This window comes from Mauremys reevesii, linkage group 8 (genome assembly GCF_016161935.1).
Source record: "Mauremys reevesii isolate NIE-2019 linkage group 8, ASM1616193v1, whole genome shotgun sequence".
In the NCBI taxonomy this organism is placed as follows: Eukaryota; Metazoa; Chordata; order Testudines; family Geoemydidae; genus Mauremys; species Mauremys reevesii.
Window position 1 is genome coordinate 6,042,489 of NC_052630.1, and position 25,623 is coordinate 6,068,111.

The 25,623-nt window shown below is 48.8% G+C and overlaps 1 protein-coding gene across 2 annotated transcripts in view; it reads left to right on the forward strand.

Annotated features, from left to right (window-relative positions):
* Positions 1-25,623, forward strand: part of FAT2 (FAT atypical cadherin 2) — an 80,003-nt gene that overhangs the window by 31,519 nt on the left and 22,861 nt on the right. For both annotated transcript variants that reach the window (XM_039485496.1, XM_039485495.1), the window contains 10 exons: positions 1,653-1,964; positions 2,732-2,942; positions 7,898-8,037; positions 10,196-10,471; positions 10,907-11,117; positions 13,227-17,279; positions 20,506-20,702; positions 21,791-21,944; positions 22,863-23,096; positions 23,947-24,336. In XM_039485496.1, coding sequence (XP_039341430.1) covers positions 1,653-1,964; positions 2,732-2,942; positions 7,898-8,037; positions 10,196-10,471; positions 10,907-11,117; positions 13,227-17,279; positions 20,506-20,702; positions 21,791-21,944; positions 22,863-23,096; positions 23,947-24,336 — 6,178 coding nt within the window. The remainder of the gene's footprint in view (positions 1-1,652; positions 1,965-2,731; positions 2,943-7,897; positions 8,038-10,195; positions 10,472-10,906; positions 11,118-13,226; positions 17,280-20,505; positions 20,703-21,790; positions 21,945-22,862; positions 23,097-23,946; positions 24,337-25,623) is intronic.

The window sequence follows — 25,623 nt, forward strand, 5'->3', positions numbered from 1 at the left end:
CCTGTGTTGCTCCAAGTGCCAGCTGCACAATGTTTTTGAAAAGTGCCTCAAGATTTCCTAACGGAAGAGCAGAGAAATATGAGGCCTGTTGCCAAACCATGGGGAACAAAGGGTGGGAATTACAATTCTAACCTCTAACAACATAGACAATGATTCATTTGTAAGAGGTCAAGCCAGAGCAATTCACCCTTATTTGTCTTAGTGTATGACATAATCTGGGCCCCGTCCTCAGCAGCACTGACCTGCCGTTGGATTGGAGGGAAGGGAAGGGGGCCTCCCCAATCCTGGAACACAGCTGCAGCCAAACTAACCCCCAGTACAAGTTAGAGAAGGCACAGCAACCCTATGGGCCATTCCACAGCCCAGGATTGCCACTTGGCTCCTATGCAGAAAGGAAAGCAAGGGTGGTACAGAGCAACCTATGCTGCCTTTACATCACCAGGAGATTCCTCTACAGTAGGGCAATTCCCATAAAGCTAAAGGAATCCCCAGTTGCCCTGAGGAACCAGCCCCCTCCTCCCTAACAATAATGTTTAGTAATTCTAGAACACTCTACACACAAATACCTTTTCAGTGTCACAGCATCCCCAGAGATCTGATTATACCCATTTTATAGAGGGATAAACTGAGGCACAGAGAGGTTAAGTGACTTGCCCCAAGACTTGGGGTGAGTCAGTATTAGAACTCAGAAGCTCTTGTCTCCAGTGCCAGTACTCAGTCACATCAGTACATTTGTCAGCATCTTCCTTATTTCTAAATACTCTACAGTTCCAGGTGAGGGGGAATTTTCTTGCCCCTTTTCTATATTTCTGTGGATTCCATGGTCATTTGGGACATATTTCAGCACACTATCTATTCTGCAGTTTCAGGACCTTTGTGTTCCTTTTCTCACACCCTCCAAGAGTTTCACAAACACATCAGTGAAAATGGCCAAATCCTAAACAAAGACAAAGAACCTCCATCCCATTTGTTACAGTCCCTATATACATTATCAATAACTTGTCACACAAAGATCACAGGTCTGCTCAATCTAGGCTAAGTCACTTTTTTAATGGCTTTTCGCACAGAGCTTACATACACCATGGGGAGGTCATGACTGCCTGTTAATGCATCCAGAACCCTGGAAGAATGTATATATTTGTGTAGCAAGATTAGGACCGGATTCAACCACATCCATTTTACTCCACTGATTTCAATGGAATTACTCCTGATTTATTCCAGTGTAAATGAGAGGAGAATCAGGTTCTTAGAGTTTATATCTATAATGACCCATGGCCTGAACTATTAGTGGGATTTGAACCTGGGACCTTCAGTGGTAAAAGCAGGTATCTCTAACCCTTCAGCACAAGGTGTCGTTGTAGTAAATGCATCTCTTTTTATGTGGACCAGCCCTAGACAATACCACGTTGTGTGACTTACACAACTTCTGCAAGCTGCAGACCCCAGAGAACAACTTGGTCACATGCAGTTGGATAGTTTTGAAATTTCATCCAGGCAGGGGAAGTGACATTCAGATCATGTTGACGGACAAATACACAGACACACAACAAACACCGTATATTTTCACAACTGCCCTTCATGATGAGGGTTGGCTGTTGTGCCCTGGGTCATGACAAGATGCTCCTTCACCTAGTCCCCTGGTTTGCTTGCAGGTTGCTGTTTCGGACAACGGAGATCCAACCCTGAAGTCCACCGCCAGAGTTGTGATCCAGGTGCTGGATGCCAATGACAATCCTCCCAGCTTCCCCCACAAACTCTTCATGGTTCAGCTCCAAGAGAGAGCTGCCTCCGAGGCTCCACTGCCAGTCTGCAGGCTGATTGCCTCAGACCGTGACGTGGGACAGAATGGACAGGTCACCTATAGCATGGAGGAGTATGATGAGGGGATATTCACCATCAACCCTGCAACAGGCATGGTGCTCTCCAGAAAGGCTTTCCCTGCCTTGGAATACAACATACTAACGGTGAGAGAGACACAGAGAGAGAATGCACATGAAGGGAGAAGGGTAGGGAGAAAGAAGGGAGAAAAACAGAAATAGGAGGGAGGGAGAAAATGAGAGGAGAGAAAGAAGATGGATAAGATGAGAGGGGCACATGGAAGAGAGAGAGAGAGTGAGGAGGGGGAGATGGACACAGAAGGAAGGACAAAGAGAACCAGTGAAAGTGAGATGGAGGTATGAAAAATGGAGGGAAAGTCTGAGGTGGAATACACCACATTCTTCCAGGGAGAATATCATGTTCCACATGATCTCACCTGGGCTTGGATCTGAGTCTGAGCTTTCCCATAGTTTTAGAGGTGTTTAGATTTGGGGTTCTGGTTCAGATCCATTGCGGAGAGGAGCTGGGACCCAACTCACAAAGTTTCAATTGAGGTTCAAACTTCTGCCAATTTCAGGGGCCTTTGGATCCAGGCTCCTGGCCCAGGTCCCTCTCTGCTTTGCCGCAAGCAAGGGTCTGATTTGGAGTGAGCCTGGGAAAGTATAAGGGTTTGCTTCGTGACCAACAGGAATTTGGTTTGCATGACAGCACCGTGAAAGCAGGTGAAACTTTGCCCATATGAGTGAGGTTTGCTTTGTGGTTTATGGGTGCGTTCAGGCTTAAAACTCAAAGAGAAACTGCAGGGAAGTATCATGCAGAGCCGGGCCCTGAGAACTTCAGCCCAACCTGATTAGTGTGCGAGATTGCTAAACCAGCACTTCTCTCTGAACCCGGCCTGTGTATTCATTGGCAGGTCAAGGCGACAGACGGCGGCAGCCCCCCACTTTCCTCCAGTGTGCGGCTTCACATCAGTTGGGTCTCTAGCCCAGGCCCGTCCTCAGAGCCGCTAGCTTTCGACGAGCCCCATTTTAACTTTGCTGTGATGGAAACGGACCCTGTGAACCACATGGTGGGAGTGATCAGCGTCGAGATCGGACCCAGCCAGCTCTGGTTTGACATCACAGGTGAGGCACCGATGGGAAACTAGTGCTGTGGTGTCTAAGAGCAGGAAGAATTTTGCCCCAGTTCCGTTGGCATTCAGCACATACATGCCCTGAGCTAACAAAGCTGTTAGCTAAAGATTATAGGAGAAGCCTCCATGCATGCATTGAATGGCATTCAGGCTGACTGCACAGTAAACATAGCTGCCCCACTAAAAGAGTCGGTGCCCAAGAACAACTACCCGTCAGGTTTTACAGTGACATTTCTGGCAGTTGCCCATCTCTAATGAAATCTCCTGCTCTGGAAGATGCCGAGGGTGAGACAGACTCACATGGCTCATGGGAAATATGTGGCAATCCCGGCCCTGCGGCCTGGTAAATCACTTTTTGGGCGTTCTGATTGGCTGACCCGGTTACCAGGCTTGCTTTGCTCAGGGCACTGTATGATTTCTCTGGAAAACAATTCCTTTTGGACTCCTCCTCTTCTTCCTCCTCTGAGTCTGCTCTTAAATATCCTAGGATTTCCATCAGATCAGGTTTGATATAGACCAGGGGTAGGCAACCTATGGCACGGGTGCTGAACGCGGCACGCGAGCTGATTTTCAGTGGCACTCACACTGCGCGGGTCCTGGACATCGGTCAGGGGGCTCTGCATTTTAATTTAATTTTAAATGAAGCTTCTTAAACATTTTAAAAACCTTATTTACTTTACATACAACACTAGTTTAGTTATATATTCTAGACTTATAGAAAGAGACCTTCTAAAAACGTTAAATTGTATTACTGGCACGTGAAATCTTAAATTAGAGTGAATAAATGAAGACTCGGCACAGCACTCCTGAAAGGTTGCCGATCCCTGATATAGACGGCGTATCTTTCCCTTATTTCTGATGGAGGTGCTTACCCATGACGGTTCTCCTTTTTAGGACTCCCCTCTGGGACAACTTTGTGGGAAGGCAGACGGTGAAGTTGGGGTGAATTTGTCCCTGGATCGCACTGGGCAGAGATAGTGAGTCAGAACTGTCATGCCCTTCGGTGCTCAGTATGCACCTAGTAATGGGACTATGGCATATGCCTATTTAGACTAGTCCCCAGTCTGTAGGGATTGTCCTTCGCAGGCGAAGCTTTAAGTGTGTGAGTAAATCCTTCTCCCTCCTTTGGGCAAGGATAATGAAGTACAAATACAATTAACAATGGGAGTCGACATTGTGTAGTGTTGTAACGGGGCGAGACTCACCCGGCGGCACCTCCTGCTGGTCATCCAGGGAATTAGCGTTCCAGCCTCCGGACCACTCTCTGTCGGCTGGTGTCTCACCCCCGCTGGGCCCCCATGTCCCACCCAGACCCCAGTGCCCCTTTTCACTGGGGTGCTGCCCCCTGGCAGTACCCCCCCAGTCTCGCTGGGTCTCCCCACCCAGGGGAAATCCCCAACTCCCTATCCCCACCTCGCCTCAGTCATGGGCTACTGCCAGTCACCCTCTAGCCCCCGCTCACTGGGGCAGACTGCAGTGTGAGAGCCACTCATCATAGGTGGGGAGGGGGGTTGGACCTGCTGCCTCTGTCTTCCTGTGGGCTGCCCCTTTGCACCCCAGTACCTTTCAGGCCTTTAGCACAGCCTGCAGCCTGGGGCTTTCCAGGCCAGAGCACCCCAGCCCATCTAGCCTTTCCCCAGCCCTGCTTCATTCTAGGTACTCTGCTCAGGTCCCTGCAGCCAGGTCCCTCCCTCTCAAAAGCTAGAGGGAGAGTCTCCGTGCCTGGCTCAGGGCCCTTTGATAAGGGCCAGCTGTGTTCTGTTTGGGGCGTGGCCCCAGCTGAGGCTGCTTCCCCAATCACAGCCCTATCCTGGGCTGTTCTAAGCCCTTTAAGGCGGGAGCGGGGCGACCACCCTGCTACAAGCGCTGACAATGCAACGTTTCTCTTGCTTTATTACCGCTCGCCTGGGTTTTATAGCCCCAAGGATATTTACTCTGAATTTAATCACAGCGTTTATCTTCCCTTACCGTTCACACCCTTTCTGACCTCCTGCATGCTGAACACCAGATTCAGAAAAGGCAGTTGTTAATGCATTCGAAGTGCTGCCTCACCATGCATCTGAATCCGCACTGTTTAATTTATTTTCTGCTGCTGATGAAGTTGTGATTTGCAGCAGAATGCAGCACTGCTGATGCTGCAGAAATCAGGCAGCCTTGGTGCATAATTTGAGACCAGCCTTTCACCGATATCAGGGTTTTTCTCACTGGAGGCAGGGGCGGCTCCAGGCACCAGTGCACCAAGCGTGTGCCTGGGGCGGCAAGCCGCGGGGGACAGCCTGCTGGTTGCCGTGAGGGCGACAGTCAGGCTGCCTTCGGTGGCATGCCTGCAGGAGCTCCGCCGGTCCCACGGTTTCAGCGGCAATTTGGCGTAGGCGTGGGACCTGCGGACCTCCCGCAGGCATACCGCCGAATCCGCATTACCAGCGGGCCTCCCACAGGCATGCCGCCGAATCCGCGTTACCAGCAGACCTCCCGCAGGCATGCCGCCGAATCCGCGTTACCAGCGGACCTCCCGCAGGCATGCCGCCGAATCCGCGTTACCAGCGGACCTCCCGCAGGCATGCCGCCGAATCCGCGTTACCAGCGGGCCTCCCGCAGGCATGCCGCCGAATCCGCGTTACCAGCGGGCCTCCCGCAGGCGTGCCGCCGAATCCGCGTTACCAGCGGACCTCCCACAGGCATGTCGTCGAATCCACGTTACCAGCAGACCTCCCGCAGGCATGCCGCCGAATCCGCGTTACCAGCGGACCTCCCGCAGGCATGCCGCCGAATCCGCGTTACCAGCGGACCTCCCGCAGGCATGCCGCCGAATCCGCGTTACCAGCGGGCCTCCCGCAGGCATGCCGCCGAATCCGCGTTACCAGCGGGCCTCCCGCAGGCATGCCGCCGAATCCGCGTTACCAGCGGACCTCCCGCAGGCATGCCGCCGAATCCGCGTTACCAGCGGGCCTCCCGCAGGCATGTCACCGAATCCGCGTTACCAGCAGACCTCCCACAGGCATGCCGCCGAATCCGCGTTACCAGCAGACCTCCCACAGGCATGCCGCTGAAAGCTGCCTTACTGCCGTGCTTGGGGTGGCAAAATACATAGAGCCACCCCTGACTGCAGGCAGGCTTTGACAGTTGAGAGGATGGGAGCCGTCTTCAAGGGGGTAGCCGCTGAAGAGAAGGGGAGGGATTTCACATTTTCCCTGGGGGGCTGTGAGCAGCTCCTTTCCTCTTCTATTTGGTGTCTTTACTTACCTGGTTTCCTCCTCTCCTCTGGCCCCATTTTCCCACCGAAGTGAGGTTAGAGTACTGATCTCTTATGCTGGTGGAAGGGAATCCATGTGTCTATTTCTTTTCCTCAGCCTCGGCTTCTTTCGTCTCTCTCGCACTGTATCAATAGGATTTTCCCACATGCTCTGATAGCTGCACCATTGGATGCTCATAGGAAAATAAGCCTGATTCAGAATGTTGGGGACTCTGGCTGCTGTCTGGCAGAGGCGTTGGGGCACACGATAAATAACCGAAACAGCCTCGAACGGTCTGTAAACCAGATTATTCCAATGGCATTTTGCTTGTCATATGTACATAACAAGCAAATAGAGTGTGAGATGCAATGAAGGGGCTGTCATCCTTGGGCTGCCTGGCAATAGCATGAGGAATGACTCTTCCGCTGTGTTCCTCACGGCTGTGCTATGCGGCCATCTGGGCTGAGGGAAACGGTCTTTGCCCACACTGCGAGCTCCGTCTGCTTCTGCAGCTGTTCAGCGCTGGGCTTCTCTGAGGGCTCGCAGGCTCCCTGCCGAGACAGGGAAGGACACCACAAACTTACTGTCAGTGCAAATCCACTGCAGCTTTCCCTTGTGCTAAGTCACCCCCTTTCCCATAGGTGATAAGCCTGTAGCTCTAGAAATCTGGAGATCTGATGCAAATGAGGAAATGCATTAATTTTCAAATTTGAATATCCATGACATCATTTGAATAAAATCACTCTTCTTCCCTTCTGTCTCCCAGCTGAGATTTCCCTGTTTCACAGCGAGTGTTTCCCCTGGCCACCTCTCTGGCCTACTTTCTCCCATCTCCACCGCCTTTCTGGTTCCCCAATTTGTCCCTCAAATTTCCCACTGCTCACCCACAATGGGATGTCCTGACCATAGAAACCCTGCCTAGAGTGTAGCCCCCAAACCGCCCAGGGCCACAGAAGTACAGCTAGAGCTGAATAGAATAGTACCATTCTATTCACTATCAGTCCTCGGTGGCTGTGAGTGAGCTGAGGGTTATGGTCCTCAAGGCCAGATCTTCATGGTTACCATTCTCGAGGGCTCGTAGGGGTCTGTATGGTTTAGATCCCTAATACTTCCATCCAGGGCTCTTACCATAGAGATGCGGCCTATAGCTCCTTCCTCCAAACCACTCCCCTGCTCTCTCAGTAAGGGCAAGAACTAAGAGATGGTGCTCAGCGACGGGTGCCCAGACTTGGGAGTCTCTAGCCAATCTGGGGGACTTAGCAGCTCTGCCTCCCCCACCCAGCTCTTGCAGTGAGGGCTAGAGGCAACCTGGGGACTGGGACGGGGGTAAAGAGAGAAAAATTCCCGCCCAATATGAAGCCAGCACATTCTGTCTCCCCTGACAACTCTAGCTCTGGGTCACCTTCCTAGTCCTTCTCTTCAGCTGGAGATGCTCCAGTGTTTCCTCTGCCTCCGATCAGGCCTTTTAGATTTTATACCAAAACAACAAGAAAGGGGCTTTCACTGAGTCATCCTCCCCGTGGGACCTCCCTCCTGTCCTACCTACATACTTCCCTCCATGTCCTGGTGGTGGGACACTTAGAACGCCTGCCAGCTGCCAAGCTTTAATTCACACACACCCCAGCTTCCTCGGAGCAAAATTCTTCTTTTATACTATAGTATGATACTGCTTCCCCCCGGCCCACCTCCGTTTTATTTCTCTTCCCCATCCCAGGTGGTGATGACGACATGGATTTTGATATTGAAAAGAGCACAGGCAGCCTGGTCATTGCGAGAGCCCTAGATGCAAAGAAGAAGCCAAGCTATAACCTTACAGTCGAAGTCACTGATGGGTCGAGTTTCATCAGGACCCAGGTAAGTTCCTGAAGGCTGTTAAAGTCGCTGATCTTTCCATTGTCTTCAACAGGCTTTGGATCGAGCCCTAGCGATGCAAGTCTCACTGCATTGTGCCCATTTGGGCTGGGCTATAAATCCCTCTTACACTCCCCGGACTCAGGGTTTATATATTGCCAGAGAGTCACATGATGCAGGAAGATGAGGCCTGTACACTCTCATTTAAACTCTTGAGCTCAATCCCTTAGTCATTTATATCAGAAGAGTAGAAGCAGAAGAGTCTCCCAGGAAATCAACCTAAGTGAAAGAAGGGAGTTGGGAGGGATGAGTAAGAAGGAGGCTGTTTAATCCTTTTATCCGGGTGCTTTGCTCAGCTCTTCCGGTTGGAGGAGCGAGAGTGAGATGTCAGAGAGGACACGTAGCATTGGAGGATCAGGATGTGTACACAGCGGAGACACAAGGCCCTGAGAACCGAAGGGGAAGCAGTGACTGATTTAGGGGGGGATACACCCATTTAAATGTTATTCCCATTTCTTCCCTGTTTGGCACTGCAGCGACCTCTCTCATTCTCAGCACAAAGGGGACTAGCCGCAGGCTGGTGACGTGGAGAGAAGGCTGGGGAACAGAAAGGAGGAGGCCGGGGCTCTCTGCTCTACCCCTTCCTCAATTCTGTATCCAAAGGCACAGCCCCTCTCCACCTGTACAGGATGCTCCACCCTGAGATGGATCGGCTCACTCTTGGGCCATTACCCTGCAGAGACAAGGAGAAGTCAACAATTAACAAGCATTTTCCAATGGGGTTCTAACTTTGCCTGACCCATCAGTGCGGCTTGTGGTAACTCGTGGTGGGGAATTCACTGGGGTGGTTTATAGCGGGAGGTTAGCAAGGATGTTAGATAGGCAGAGTCTGCCATTCCACCGAAATTCACTGGTGACCACCTCCTATCTTCAGTGTCACAAACTATCATTCCAAACAAACAACCACCACCACCTTGGCTGCAGTAGCATAGCTAGGGGAGGAGCAGGGGGAGCGGCCGCTCCCACTGAGCACATTCCCCAAAAGTGACGCCTTTTTAATTTTTACTCACTCGGGGGCGGGGCGGCACTTCGGCGGCGGATCCTTCAGTCGCTCCGGGTCTTTGGCGGCAATTTGGCGGTGGGTAACTCGGTGGCGAGTTCTTCAGTCTTCGGCAGCAAGACTTGGGTTTTTCTTTTTTATCCTTCTTTTTTTTTTTCTTCGCTGCTTCGCGGCGGGCGGCACCTTTTTTTATGTGTTCGCTCCCCCTGCTGTTAGAACCTGGCCACACCTCTGCTTGGCTGATGCCCATTTCCGGCCTCCCACAATCTCATCATCGGTTTATTTTGGCCCTGGTGGGCCCTGCTGGTTGTCAGCAAACTTGCTGTTGCAAAACACCGTGGCATGTTTGATTTTGTTAAAGGGAAGCAAATTATTACAGTGGGCTGGGTAAGATGTGGGCAAGAGGTGCAGAGGTGGGGGTGTAATGGGGAGGGGAAGAGAGGGATTCAGGGGGATTGGACATTGGAGAGAACCAGCCAACCTCCCCAGCAGAAATAGGGTTTGCAGTCTGCAGGCTTTGCCATAAAATATGCAAGGGGATTATTATTTTTTTTTAAATAAGTGCAAACTGCAACACTTGTTTTTGGAGCCATATTTTCACGCTGCTCCTGATATGTACAAGCACCTCCGACCCACCATTCCCACTCCCTCAGTTTCCCAATGTGAAATTAACAAGAAGCAGCGTGACATTAGCTAGCAAAGCTAAGACCAGTGGCTGCATTAATGTTTTCAGGGCAAACCGTGAGCGTTTCTCCATACACCAACAGCAGCCACTTTCAGTCTAAATGGCTTTTTAGATTGAGAGATCAGCAAGACTACAGTGAGCAAAGATAAAGTCTCAATGAAAAGAGCACAGTGTGCATCTTCTTGGACAGCCCGCACTGAAATGAGTACAAAATGGCTGCTAATCTCTGCAGAGTCCTAGGGGATTTAAAGGTGCTGTATTCAGCAAACCGAGGCACAAGAGTTACATACCTAACTGTACCACACAATATTTACTGGTCAGGCTGTGTTTTTAATTTTTCCTGCAACCCTTTGATTAGTAAGTAGGATTGGCCCCAAAACAGGATTCCCCTGCATAATATACTACTTCCTCTGCAGGCCTACATCCATGTGATTGACATTAACCAGCACCGCCCCCAGTTCCGGGAAAGCCATTATGAGCTGATGATTCCTGAGGACACGCGCCCTGGGACAGAAATCCTTCGGGTCAGTGCAACAGATGAAGACAAAGGGAAGGGTTTGATCTACACCCTCCATGGCAGCGTGGATCCCAGAAGCGCCCGGCTTTTCCAGTTGGATGCGAGCAGCGGAGCCATCGTGATTGCAGAGGGGCTCAGTTCTCAATCCATGCTGCAGCACGTCTTAACAGTGATGGTATGTTAGAGCAAAAGCATCAGACTGCTGAGCTGGAACATGGTATGGGGTCCCTTTGTCCATCAGAAATACGGCTGGGTGACTTGAGAAGTTTAAACTGGGGCCAGCGTTTTTAGAGGGGAGGGAAAGGCAGGCCTTTCGCTTTCACCATGGAACGCACCAGATAAACGTGCTAATGCCTGATCCACATCGAGGTGGAGAGCCTATTGCTGCTGCCAGCTAACAAAGTTACTCCTTCAGCTCAATTGGTAGAGGCCTGTGCTTTGGCTCTGAAGGGCATAGGTTCAGTCCCTGCTGTGGATAGTACAGGGTTATTACAATCAAAACATCTCAGTCTTGATGAGCATTTGGAAGAGTAACTGAGAAGCACTGCCCCGTAATGGCCCTCCCCTCACTGAGCATAATGTTAACCTGCTCTTCCTCTCTGCCATTCAGGTGAGGGACCAGGAAGTCCCCATCAAACGGAACTTTGCCAGGGTTGTCGTCCACGTGGAGAACTGCAACATTCACCCTCCACAGTTCACCAGGGTCCACTATGAAGCAGAGGCACTGGACTCAGCGGCAGTAGGCACAGAGGTTGTACAAGTCAAAGCCCTGGATCAGGACCAAGGAGCTAATGCTGAAATCCGCTACTCTCTTCAGGCAGGTGAGGGACGTGTTAGTAAAGAACATGTGTGCAACATGGATCCAGACTCGGGAGCAATCTTGTCCAATTCATGGGATCCACCATTCGGTAGCTGGTCCTATTTCTATGTACCCTCAATATTACCACGGCTGAGCTCTTGTGATCTGCGGAGCTGAAACAGAGCTATCTCCCTGGCTGAGGCAGCAGGAGCCAGGCTGAACTTCTTTCATTGGGACGTTGCTTTTGCATTCCCCCTTGTAGAAACAGACCTGTTGACCTCTCCTGATGTGCACAGCCTCAGCCTCACCCAATGTAAAAAGTATCATTAGGAACCGTATATAGTCGTGGTTGGTCATCCAATCTCATTCCTCTCGGGTTTCTGGTAGAAGGAGACAGGCAGCTCCTAAAAAATGGAGAAAGTGCCCGGAAAATCAGCCCTGTTGGTGAACTGCAGGAGAAGGCTTGCTAGGAATAATACCTCCTGGCATTTCTTCCTTGCGCCCAGTCCTCCGACTCTGACTTCAGTTCAGCACAAACTCACATTATTCCCTATCGCCTCATATCTTCAAGCCACCAGAGCCTAGCTGCTGCATGAACATTCTTCCAGGGCACACTTAACGTCTCTAATTGATGTGCAGTCAGCCTGTACAGGGTCAGCAGAGCTGAACGAGCTCCAGATTCCTGAATACCTTAAAAAGAGCCATAGCCTGCTGGACAATCACAGCACATTATGCCCTTTCTAACAGCTATATCTATCCCCAACCTGTGTTGGAAATGGGAGCAGTACATGGATGCACATTTAGAAATGGTTCATTCCTCTATCATGTTACAGAATATTAACATACTTTCTTAGAGACGATAATTTCACCCCTCGGCCACAAGTTCAAGTCTAACCTAAGACGTTAGTGATTGGAACACTGGGACCAGCTGCAGCAGTCTCCAGACTACTGTTTGATGGCCTCTAGGGCCGGTTTCGCGCCCTAGGCGAAACTTCCACCTTGCTCCACCCCACCACCCAGCTAACCCAGCCCCCCACCCGGGGAGGCCCCCGCAGCAGCAGCTACACCCACCCCCACGCGGCAGCTAACCCCGCTCAGGGAGACTCCCCCCCCACGCGCGGCAGCTAACCCCGCTCAGGGAGATTCCCCCGCCCCCCACGCGTGGCAGCTAACCCCGCCCAAGGAGGCTGCCCCAGCTCACCTCCACTCCACCTCCTCACCTGAGCAGGTTTTTAGGCGCCCCCAACCACTAGGCGCCCTAGGCGGCCGCCTAGTTTGCCTACATGGTTGCACCGGCCCTGATGGCCTCTGTGAAATAAGTGGATGGTCTCTGTCCAGCTGCTAATGATCCCCAAACTTATCACCACCTTTCTTGCTGGCTGTCTCTGTAGAGGCGCCAAGGAATTAATTGCTATAGAAACTGAAGTACCTCTCTTCAACTCCTAGTGATGGTCCCTCCAGTTCAAAGGTGCCCACAGACTGCAATGGTCATGTCTTTTATCACTTTGGCTGCTTAGATTGTCAGCACTTTGGGTAGGGCCTGCCTTTTTGTTCTGTGTTTGTACAGTGCCTGGCACATTAGGATCCTGGGCCCTGACTGGAGCTCATAGGTTCTACTGAAAAACACAAATCATAATAATAATAGTAATGGCAGAGGGGGTATGGCACAGCCCACTCTGTACCTGTTCAATACAAAAATAGAAAACTTCAAGTGCATATTTCACCAGCATTAAATTCACCGGAGTTAAAGAATAATTTTTTTAATAATCCTTATCCTTTATTTACAAGTTTGCCTATAGTTTACAGCAGAATCATTATGTTTAAAGGAAGACCAGCCTATAGGTGCTGGAACTAGAGGTGCAGGGGCTGCTGCTGCACCCTCTAGCTTGAAGTGGTTTCCATTATATATGGGGTTTATATATGGCCTTCAGCACCCCCACTATACAAATTGTTCCAGCAGGCCTGGACCAGCCTATCCATTAATATAGATTGTTATTTCCCAATGAAAGAAACAGACAATGGTTAGCACAAGTCATTTGCTATGACACCAGGAATGTCCCTGGAAACAATCCAAGAGAACACAGCCAGAGAGTGGAGTCATCTCTTGATTTTGCCATTTCTTTTATTTCAGGTAACAGTGAAGGGTTCTTCAGCATTGACTCGCTGTCTGGAATTATTACAGTTGCCCAGAAACTTGAGCAGTCCAAGCAAGAGCGGTTAACGCTCATTGTAAAGGCAGAAGATCAAGGGTTCCCCCAACTTAAGGACTCCACTGCTGTCCACATTCACATTAAACCCTCCGACAGCACCCCTCCTAAATTTCCAGAGGTGGAATACGTCGCAGAGATCAGCGAATCTGTTGCTGCTGGCTCTCCTCTTATCCTGGTTTCAGCCACAAGTGTGTCACCTGTCAGCTATGAAATAAAAGAAGGAAATGGGGATGGTGTATTCTCTATGAATTATCAATCAGGCCTTATTTCCACTCAGAAGAACTTAGATTTTGAGCAGGTCTCATTTTACCAGCTGAAAGTCCGAGGCACCAACATGGGGGGAGCATTTACGGACGTAACAGTGCTTATCTACGTCATGGATGAGAACGACAATGCACCTGCCTTTGTTAAGCCTTCCTTCGTCGGCTGGATCAGTGAGAATGCTCCATTGCAAAGCATGGTTATGGATGGAAACAATGCCCCACTGGTAGCACATGCAACAGATGCTGACCAAGATTCGAATGCCTTGCTGGTCTATGAAATTTTAGAACGGGAGGCACTGAAATATTTTAATATAGATCCGAGCATGGGAACACTTACCACTTGTGCCGACATTGATTATGAGCTCATCCCAGTTTTCTACTTCAGCATACATGTCCATGACAGGGGCAATCCCTGTTTATTTGCATCCACGCCTGCCAAGGTCATAGTCCACGTCAAAGATGTGAATGACTCTCCTCCGGTATTTTTAAACGACACTTACGAACTTTCTGTCTTGCTGCCTGCCCACCCAGGCATGGAGCTTTTGGCAGTGCAAGCAGAAGACACAGATTCGGAGGTGACTTATAGCATAGCGGAAGGCAACCTTGACAATGCTTTCTGCATTCACCCACTCACCGGTCTCATCTCCGTGCTTAATGCTACCCTCCTGGGAAGTTATCGTGAGCTCACAGTCAGAGCTGGTGATGGCTCGTATAAGAGTACGGCTCTGGTCAGGATACATTTAATGGAAGCCCAAGTTACTGCCTTAAAATTTGATCAGGACTGGTACACAGCAACAGTGCTGGAGAATGCTACAGATCAAGAGACTCTGATTGTTCTTGGAGTCAGGGGGAATCAGCTAAATGAGCCGCTCTTTTATTCCCTCTTAAACGGCACGGAGAAGTTCAAAATGATCCAGGCATCAGGAGTGCTGCAGACGAAGCGTGTGGAGTTTGACCGTGAAACACAGGATACGTATGAGGTTGCTGTGGAAGTAAAGGACAGTAGAAACCCACCCAGAGTGTCTCAGGCTACAGTCAAGGTTTACGTGGAGGACGTCAATGACAATCCACCACAGTTTGAGAACATGCCATATTACACATCAGTTCAGGATGGTACGGAACCGGGCGATGTCCTTTTTCAAGTATCTGCCACGGACAGAGACGTAGGAGACAATGGAGCCATTACTTATTCATTAGCAGAGTTCTATGAGTATTTCTGGATTGACCCCTACCTGGGGGACATCTCACTCAAGAAACCCCTCGATTATCAAGCTTTAAATAAATACACCCTTAAAGTTATCGCTAGAGATGGTGGCGAGCCTCCCTTGCATGCTGAAGAAGAGGTTTTAATCACTGTGAGGAACAAATCCAATCCTTTGTTCCAAAGCCTTTACTATACTGTGAAAGTGCCGGAAAATATCCCCCTGTACACACCTATTCTCCACACACAGGCTCGTAGTCCTGAAGGCTTGCGACTCATCTACAACATCATGGAAGAAGAGTCCCTTAAACTGTTCAACATGGACTTCAAGACTGGTGTCCTTACTGTCACTGGGCAGCTGGACTATGAATCAGAGACAAAACATACATTTACCGTGAGAGCCACAGACACAGCGTTGGGGTCCTTTTCGGAAGCAACAGTGGAAGTGGAGGTGGAGGATATTAACGATAACCCACCTGTATTTTCTCAGATGCTTTACACAGCATCTGTCTCAGAAGGCTTGCCAGCTCAGACCCTCGTTGTCCAGCTCTTTGCTTCTGATAAGGATTCAGGACGAAACAAAGTAATTTCCTATCAGATCTTGGATGACAGTTCAGATGCTACCAAGTCCTTTGATATTGACCCTAACACAGGAGAAATCACAACGGCCCATGTGCTGGATCATGAAACAAACCACCAGTTTCTCATGAAAGTAAGAGCTACAGATCACGGAATGCCCCCACTTAGCAGCGAAGCCCTGGTAATCATTGACGTGGCAGACATAAATGACAACCCCCCAGAGTTCAGCCAACCTCAGTATGAAGCCAAGGTGAGTGAAATGGCCACCTGTGGCCACACTGTGGTAAAGGTTCAGGCCCTGGACCCTGACAGTGGAGACATCACCAGACTGGAGTATGTAATACTCTCAGGCAATGACAAAAGACATTTCGCCATCAACAGCACTTCTGGAATAATTTCCATGCTCAACCGCTGTAGAAAGGACCTTGAGTCATCTTACAACCTCAAGGTCTCTGCTTCAGATGGGGTTTTCAAGACCACTGTGCCCGTGTACATCAATACCACCAATGCAAATAAATACAACCCATCTTTTTGGCAAAATGTGTATGAAGCAGAGCTGGCTGAAAATGCTGAGGTAGGAACCAAGGTGATTGAGCTTCTGGCTATTGACCCAGACGATGGCCCATATGGCACTATAGATTATACTATCATAAACAAACTTGCCCATGAGAAGTTCTCCATCAACAGTAAAGGCCACATTGCCACGCTGCAGAAGCTGGACCGAGAAAATTCCACTGAGCGAGTCATTGCTATTAAAGTCATGGCAAAGGATGGTGGCGGGAAGGTGGCTTTCTGCACAGTCAAGATAATCCTTACAGATGAGAATGACAACCCACCTCAGTTCAAAGCCTCCGAGTACACCCTGTCCATTCAGTCCAATGTAAGCAAAGGCTCCCCAGTCATACAGGTCCTAGCTTATGACGCCGATGAAGGCGGGAATGCAGACGTCACCTACTCCGTTGATTCAGTGGAAGGCATTGCAGAGGATCTTGTTGAGATCAGTGCTGCCACTGGGGTTGTTAAAGTCAAAGAGAGCCTCGTTGGGTTAGAAAATAGAGCATTTAACTTCAAAGTCAAAGCTGAAGACAGCAGACCCCCTCACTGGAACTCTCTTGTCCCCGTGAATCTTCAGATTGTCCCCAGAGAAGTGTCCTTGCCAAGGTTTTCTGAGCCATTGTATACGTTCTCAGCATCTGAGGACCTTCCAGAAGGATCAGAAATAGGGTCAGTGAAAGCTGTGGCAGAGGAGCCCATCATATACAGCCTGGTGAAGGGAACCACTTCTGAAAGCAATAAGGATGAGGTATTCACACTGGACAAGCAAACAGGGGCTTTGAAAGTCAAGAAGGCCGTGGATCACGAGAAGACCAAATGGTACCAGATTGATGTCATGGCTCACTGCTCACACCAGGGGACCGAGCTGGTCTCGTTGGTCTCAGTAAGTATCCAAGTGAAAGATGTCAATGATAATAAACCGGTTTTTGAGGCGGATCCCTATCAGGCTTTTGTCACGGAGAACATGCCATCAGGAACCACAGTAATTCAAGTTACCGCTAATGACCAGGACACAGGGAGTGACGGGCAGGTGACCTACAGCCTGGAAGCAGAACCTGGCAACATCAGAGGACTCTTCACCATTGATGGTGAGAGTGGGTGGATCACAACACTGAAAGAGCTGGATTGTGAAGCTCAGGAGACCTACCGTTTTTATGTGGTAGCCACAGACCATGGCAGGAAAGTCCAGCTGTCTTCCCAAACTTTGGTGGAGGTCACCATCTCAGACGAAAATGATAATGCTCCACAGTTCACCTCAGAGGTCTACAAAGGTTCGGTGACTGAGAACGCTGAGCCTGGGCAGATCATTGCCACACTCAGAACCACAGATGCTGATATCTCAGAACAGAACAGACGCGTCACATGTTACATAACTGGTGAGCTGCTATTAACTTTAACTTTTGAGCTGGCAAGAATAGTTAGCGTATAATCTTAGGGACAGATTCTGCTACCTTTAGTCACACTGAATAGTACCTTATTCTGCAAACAGTCCCATTGCAATACTTATTCCATGCATCGTATTAAGTGCTTTCCAACAGGGGTGTTGCAGCGATCTCAGAGTGAGTCATAATATTTTATTTCTTGTGGAGAGCTCTGATATACATACATACATACACACACACACACACACACACACACACACACAGAGTATGTGCCTGATTTTCTGGTATTGAACATGTTCAGGATGCAGTCAATGAGATCTATGGGCACTCCGCACTTCTGAGAATCAGTCCTTATATGTCTTGTAATTGCATACGCTTACCCAGTGATGTAGTTAGCCCATTGTCTGTATCAAATAATGTCCAATATTGTAGTTTCAAACATACTAAAGTTTTCCACTATTAAGAAACAATAAGGAGGTTATTGCACACCCAGAATGGAAGCCAGGCCAATCAAAATTAACCACAGCCTATAAAAAAAAAAAGTCAAAAGATGATTAAAAACTAAAATGTCCATACTTTATTTCGACAAGTAATTGCATGATTTTGTAGTATGTTTTGACTACAAAGGGTCTTTCTCAACAGTGAAACAAATGCTTAAAATTAAAATGTTTGTTCCAGCTCAGATAAAGACCCTCCAGGGTCAAAGCATTTAGCCAGATCATGCTGTAGCCTGTGATCTGTTACAATCTTTTAAAACAGAAGAAGTGTGTCTGGTTTTTCAATCTCTTTTTAGCCTGTTTTTTGAATGCCTGGTTATTTTTAACTCATCTGGCTGAGTAAGTTAGGCTGCTTTTGTCAGAACATTTCTGGCTTCTTTAAGATCTGGTTTCAGATTACTTTACGCCCTGGAAAATGCACTTTGATGTCGTTTGGGCTTTATTTATGTTTTCACTATTTTGGGTTGGGCGGCTCCATATGTAGTTAAAATTCTAAACAATAAATGTACTAACCCAGGCCCTACAAACTGTAGCAAAATAACACAGAATGCAATCAAGAAGCACTTATCCTTTAGGATCCATAGAAGAGAAACCATTCAGATCACTATTTTAGGGGGAATCCTCTCATGCATTCTTTCCCCCTTCCCCCCTTAACTGAACTGCCTGTTTTTTTAGCTAATGGAGAATGTGCATCAGAAAGAAAAGTGGGGTTAATATGAGGTAAGCTGATGCCCGTCAAGCACTGATGAACTGGATCATGGGACACAACACATGCTATGTTGAAGTAAACTTATAGAAGGGGTTCATCATAAATATGCTAACAAATCCAGGGCATCCTAGGTCTTGGTGGGTGTCACTCTTCTGTATGCCAAGGCCACTTGGAACTTCCTGGGGTTGTGGGGATAGAACTCTGAACCCACAACACAAGGATCTGTGCTGCCTCAGGTAATGGTGAGTTTCACATTGTGAGGCCTGCAGTTTTGTAGCAGGAGGATCTGGGTGCTATTCCCATTGCTGCCATGAAGTTCTCAGGGGCCTAGTGAATAGCATGACAGCTGAGGAGGCCTAGGTGGCCACTGACTGGTCACTAGATATTTTAAACCAGTGGCTCTCAAACCAGGGCACTGGAATTGTGCCAGTGTAAGCAGAGGGTGTATCAGGTGAGGGGAAGCAGTGTGTGTGTGTGGCATAGGCCAGGTTCCTCACTTACATCAGGCCATGAAGCACTGTACGCCAGCAGCATAAGTTCAAGTCGCCTCCTTGCAACTTTCATTTACACTGGGGCTGGAAGGCTGAGAAGCAGGGATCCAAACTGGCTCCTTCCATTGCACCCCAGGAAAATCAAGCCCAAGCATTTTTATTTTTAACGGGGACTGCAGGAGGGGGGGCCAACACATTCCTGGGCCTGCGCCACTTCCCACAGCTCCCCATTGGCCTGGAGCGGCAAACTGCGGCCTGTGGGAGCCGCGATTGGCTGAACCTGCGGACGCGGAAGGTAAACAAACCTGCCCAGCCCGCCAGGGGCTTTCCCTGAACACGCAGCGGCCCTAGTTTGAGAAGCACTGTTTTAAAACACAGAGCAAGTTAAAAATAAAAATGCTTGGGCTTGATTCTCCTGGGGTGCAATGGAGGGAGCCGGTTTGGCTCCCTGCTTCTCAGCCACCCAGCCCCAGTGTAAATGAAAGTTGCAAGGAGGCGACTTTAACTTATGCCTCTGGGGTACAGTGCTTCATGGCCTGATGTAAGTGAGGAACCTGGTGTAGCAGCGCCTATGCCACACACACACAGACCCATTACGTCCCCTCACCCAATACACCCTCTGCCTGTGCTTACACTGGCACAATTCCAGTGCAGGCCATCAGTTCTTTGCCACAGGAGATTCCCGCAATATGGGTGAATTCTCCAGGAGTAGTCATAGGTGCTGGAACTAAGGGTGCTGCCGCACCCCCTGACTTGAAGTGGTTTCCATCAGATGCAGGGTTTGCAGTTTGGGTCAATGGCTCTCAGCACCCCCACTATACAAACTGTTCCAGCACCCCAGGGGTAGTTTCTGGCCACTTTAAAGTTCACTTTCTGTCATGTTAGCAGCACAAAGCGAACTTGGCAGACTGGAGAATCTGGCCCGCTAGCGTTTATGCAACCGCCTCGATTCACTTATTATATCATTATACAGGAGATCAGTTGCACTAGTACATTTTAAAAAAAATATTTTCTTGCACTGCAATAATGAATAATCAATGTTTGCATTTCAATGTATGTGTAGCTTCCAGGTCTCTTTAGCCACGTATAATTCTATTGTGTTTGGAGAGCGAGAAAGAAGTGGATGGACTTTTGGAAATGGGATACAGTACGTGCTTTTGTGCTGGCTCATGGGTATATCGCTGGGACATTTCAAAGCTGTTGAAAATAACCTTTTGAAAACAACTTGTTCTTCCCGCAAGTAGCTCATGTAATATTTAAGGAACTGAGGCATAAATGGTATTTCCTGGGGCTTAAAGTGCAGTGGGGAGGAGTCAGAGGTCTCAGATGGAGCCAATAGGACATTCCTGCCCATTTTTCCTTACAGCTGCTTCTAACACATGCAAGTTCTGCAGCAGGTGGCATGGAGTGGGTGAGGTGGTACAGGAGACAAGCAGCATAGCCGTCCCCAACCCCTGTCCCTTCACACTTTCAGTGCTCGCTGGACACTGTATTTACTCACTCTGTCTTCTATATCTTTCCAGAAGGAGACATGTTAGGACAGTTCAGTGTTAAACAGGTTAAGGAAGACTGGAAAATCATTTCCAAGAAGCCTCTCGACAGGGAAGATATAGAGAAATATCTCCTCAAGGTCACAGCGTCCGATGGGAAATTTCAGGCCATCACGGAAGTGGAGATTTTTGTCCTCGATATCAATGACAACAACCCTGAATGCAAGCAGGTAAGGCGAGGGGAAAAGGCAATGGAAGTGGAACTGATGACAGAGCTGGCACAAGTGAACGTGGCTTGGTCTTCTTGTAATTCTTGTACAGAGCTAGCTCCTTGTTACTTTGACCATACTCACCATCTTTTAATTAAGCAACATGGTAACTAGAGGGTCAGACCCAAACTCCAGATGAGTAAAATAGCTGTGGGTTACAACACGAGCAGTGTGGCGGATAACATATAGAGGCAAAGGGTGGGGGAAGCTTTCTGGGTAGGGGAATGAAAATCAACAAGCCAGGTCTCCCGTTAGGCTAAAGGGTTTCCATCACAGGGGACGGCTAAGGGGTTTGGCAGTAGTGACCTCCAGGGTCACTGGTATGAATCAAGCTCACGTTGGGAATGACCAAAAGTTGTTACTCTCCAAGCGATGTTCAATGGCCTCTGTGAAATGAGTTTGCTGACCTCAGCCCAGTTTCCAATGGGCAGGTTTCCTCATCACAAAAGACACAGATGCTAATTAACAACCTTGAGGCACTCTCAGCAAAGAGACCAAGGAGCAGACATTAAATTATCCTCTCCCACCAGAGGTGGTCCCCCTGGCACAGAACACTGACCGGCCACATGGAGGCACATTGATCTGTGCATAGTGGATTGAGTCCCCGGGCCTATCATTCTACCACTGGTTATGAGCACTGTAATACACACCCACACATATATCATAAAACAGATTTCCCTTTGTATCAAATGGAAGCAGCAGTGAGACCTGAAGGAGACTGCTGCAGCTGAAGCTGCAGGACCCAATTCACTGGCAAATCTGATAGCCTCGTGTTTCAGAAAACTCTGCTAAAGGTTCACAAAGACAATAACAACCCACTCAAATTGCCATAGACATGGCCTCCCCATTTCCATCTGCTTGGAGAAGAGGTGGGAGAAAAGCAGGAGAAGCCTGGACAATGTCAGTTTTCTTTTTACCAGCTCCCCGCTCCTTTATTTGAAATCACAACATCTAGCAGTAAAGTTTTGTTATGTTGGCTTGAGCATGCACGTCCTGTACACAGAATGACACCGAGCACGTCTGAGCGCGGTAACTTCTCTCCTTTCCAGATTCTCTACACAGGGAAAGTCTCTGAAGATGCACTCCCTGGGTTTTTCATTTTGAAAATATCAGCCACTGACTCTGATGTTGGCAGCAATGCGCAGATAACGTATAGTCTGCACGGTCCTGGTGCCGAGGAGTTCAGACTGGACCCACAGACAGGTAAGACCTTCACCTGCCATATGGCAGTTGGCAGAGAACAGCGAGTTTATGGTCTCTTCCCCACCCACTCAGTTCGGAGATCAGTTGCAGTTGCAGAGGAGGCACCCTGGTGCTGCCTGCCCCTTATCTCTTGTTGAATAAACAAAAAAGCCTTTAATTTCAGCTCTGTCAAGGTAGCAGGGAAGGGCAAACAGGGAGCCTCCTTCATTTATTGCAATATCTTCAGAATACTGGTTCTTTTCCTGAGTTAACTGAGTGCTCTTGTCACTGACTTCCTTTAAAAATGTTTGGAGTTACCCGGGTGGGTTTTTAGTGCTTGGGGAAGGGGAAGGACTAATGTTACAGTCTACAGCCGGGCATAAGAGGAGAAGGTGGATTTTAGGGGGCAGGAATGAGCCAAGAGCTTTGAGCAGGGGGTTGGACTAGATGACCTCCTGAGGTCCCTTCCAACCCTGATAGTCTATGATTCTATGAAGAGACATGGGTTCCATTCGAAGCCGTAGCAAGGTCTTTCTGCATGACCTTTGGCAAGATTTCATCTCCCTGGGTCTCAGTTTCTCCATCTCTAAAAGAGAGATAATACTTATCTGCCTGGGGGTGATTAACTCAATGTTTGCAAAGACTGAGATCCTGCTATCAAAGTGCAGTTTATGACGGCTCAGACACATCCTGTGCAAACTTCCCTTGTGTAGCGTCCTGCCTGTTCTGGGCCACTCCTGTGCAAAGGCGGACAGTGATATCGGAATAGCTTATAGCACTGAGATGGGCTTTTTCTCGCTGCTAACTGGGCTGGAGCTAGCTTTTGAACCCAAGTTTGCTGTCTCCCAAGGCTAGTGCATTGACAGAGTGTGTCGTATAGCCCTCTTTACCAAAATTCTCTTAGATTGCAGCCGTTGCCGTCTCTTCTTATTTCACTAGGGGAGCTGACCACTTCTGCACCTCTAGACCGGGAGCAGAAACCTACGTACCATCTTGTCGCCAAGGCAACAGATGGTGGAGGCCGTTCCTGCCAGGCAGATATAACCCTAGTCACAGAGGATGTGAACGACAACGCTCCAAGGTTCTTTCCCAGTCATTTTGCCGTAGCTGTCTTTGATAACACCACAATGAAGACACCCATTGCAGTGGTCTCTGCCAGGGATCTCGACAAAGGTGAGTCAGTACGGGATTTCTAGCCAGAGTTCTTTTACGTCATGGATAGAATTTCTCAAAATAAAGGGAAGGAATGCAGCAAAGGGCATAGACGGCTGTGACTTGGTGCAAAGGTGTCTGGCTCTTTGAGCCAATCTCCTCGTTGCTTGCACATGCTGGAAGACCTTCTAGACCCTATAGGAAACTTGATACATGTGTAAACTTCAGAAGATATCAGCTGAGGGCATCTTAGTAGCTTAGAAGTAGCATTATGCACAACCAGGTAGAAGACTGAAGTTCCAGTCTCTACTGGCCTCTTTCTCATTGGGCCAGTATTTGCGGGAGCACTGGAGAGCTGCTGGATGCAAATATCACCGCTGATGGAGAATGGGAGCCAATGGCAGGAGTGAGGAAGGCATATAAATGGGGTGGGAGGAAGAGAAGGCGAGGGAAGGAAAATGATCTTTGGGAAGTTGCTTGGATTTTTCTTGTGACCCTGGGTTTCCTGAGCCCTGGATAAGGCTCCTGGAAGAGCTCCTCTGTGAAGGTTTTTTTTTTACAGTGGTGATTGTATATGTGAGACTGTGATCTGCTTTTGGATGAGGGTGAAAATAAAAATAATTAATTCAAAAACTAGGGAGCAACAGCATATTAGAGAGAAATATCTGATGGATGGCTGCAGGGATGGATAAAAGGTTGGATCCATATTGGATGGATGCACACGTGAACTGGGACTTAAATGCAACCAAAAGACTCAGTGTGTCTCTGGGTTTAAGTTCATTTGGGTACGCATAGTTCTACTGATTATAAACTATGAACCCATGTCAGTGCTGCCCTGTCATTAATCCAGTCTGCCCCGTTATCCTTCCAGGCTGCAATGCAGACGTGATCTATTCTCTCACTGACTCAGCTGATGGATACTTTTCAATCGAGGAGACTACTGGGGTAATCCGGCTAGAGAAGCCCCTAAAGGACACTCATATTTCAGCGTTTGAGCTGACGGTTTGTGCAACAGACCGGGGCTCCCCACGCCCCCTCTCCGCTCTCACCACCGTCACTGTCTCTGTGGTGGATCTGACTGAATACCTGCCGGTTTTCCTGAGCACCGAATATGTGGCCATGGTCACAGAAGACGTGGCTGTGGGCACTGAGGTCCTCCGCCTGTCCACGCTGACCAGGGATGGTGCTGAGAACACGGAGATCAAGTACGAAATCGTGAATGGGAATGATCACGGGAAATTCCAAATCAACTCAAACACAGGTAGAAGGTCTTGTTCCACGGCACGTCCTGCTGGACTGGCAGTGACACCGTCCTAGTCAGTGCCCATTTTCCTGGTTTCTCTGTGTCTGCCTCATGCTGCTTCTCCCTTTCTCCTCCATATTCTAATTCATGTCGTTGGTTTGCATTCCATAAGCTCTTTACCTGACTTCCCTCTTTTATTCTAGCCCCTTCTCATGATTCTTAAAACTTTCTTCTCCTCTCCTCATCCTCCCTTCCACACACACAGACCCCTTATCTTTCTCTGGAGGTCTTTTCTTATCTTCTTTCATTCCCATCTCTCTCTCCCCTTCCCTCTCCTTTGATCTTTCTCTCTCTCCCCTCTTATCTTCCCTGCCTTTGTTTAACGTTTTTCCTCCCTCTCTCCCCAAGTGCTTTTTTTAAAACCATGTTTCATATTTTAAAATGGCTTCTCTCGACTTTCCCAGCTCGACGGCTCCCCACCCCTATTTCCCATCCCCTACGCTCAGCCCTGTGCTCTTTCTTGCCCAGATACGGAGTATGATTTGTGAGGAGGGAGGGATATGTAATTCTCCGCTATCCTAAATACAGACACCAGATTCTCTGAGGGAACAATCCAAAGTCCATTGAAGTCAACGGAAAGACTCCTGTTGACTTCAGTGGGCTTTGAATCAGGCTTCTGGAGGATGATGGATAAACATAGAACAGAGTGTGGAGATTTTTCCACTGTGAATGCTCAGGATGGTTTTGTTCCCTTGTTGTTTGGTACGGGAGGAAAAACACTCCACCCTGATCCCACAAGGAATCTGATAGGGCAGAGAGTGCTACAACAGGTGGTTTTATTAGGTAGCTATTCAACAAGCATGGATAAAAATGGATTATTACTCATCCAGCAGCTGCTGAGTCAGCCCTGATGAGCTAGCATAATGTGCCATATTGTTTACCCAAAAAGATGATAAAGGCTGCCTATTGCAAGAACAATGTCAGATTCCCTGAGACAGCCACTTCAGTGTGACAATGGAGGCCTTCAGCCCTTCGCTAGATCATCCCAATCCAAGATGCCGTCCTTATCTCTATCATCCCAGCCCCAGCACTCTCGCTAACTTTCCCACAAAGATCACATCTTCAGAACGTCCATCCTAATAGACTTGGAGCAGAGTAATTCCTAGTGAAAGGTTAATATGGGATTTTGGTAATAATCTCATGACGACTTGATTCGAGTACATGGCAACATTCTATCTCCCTCTTTGCTTTCATGTAGACCTCGGTTTCTTGCCAATACACTGAGACATACCCTACCCTTCTGCT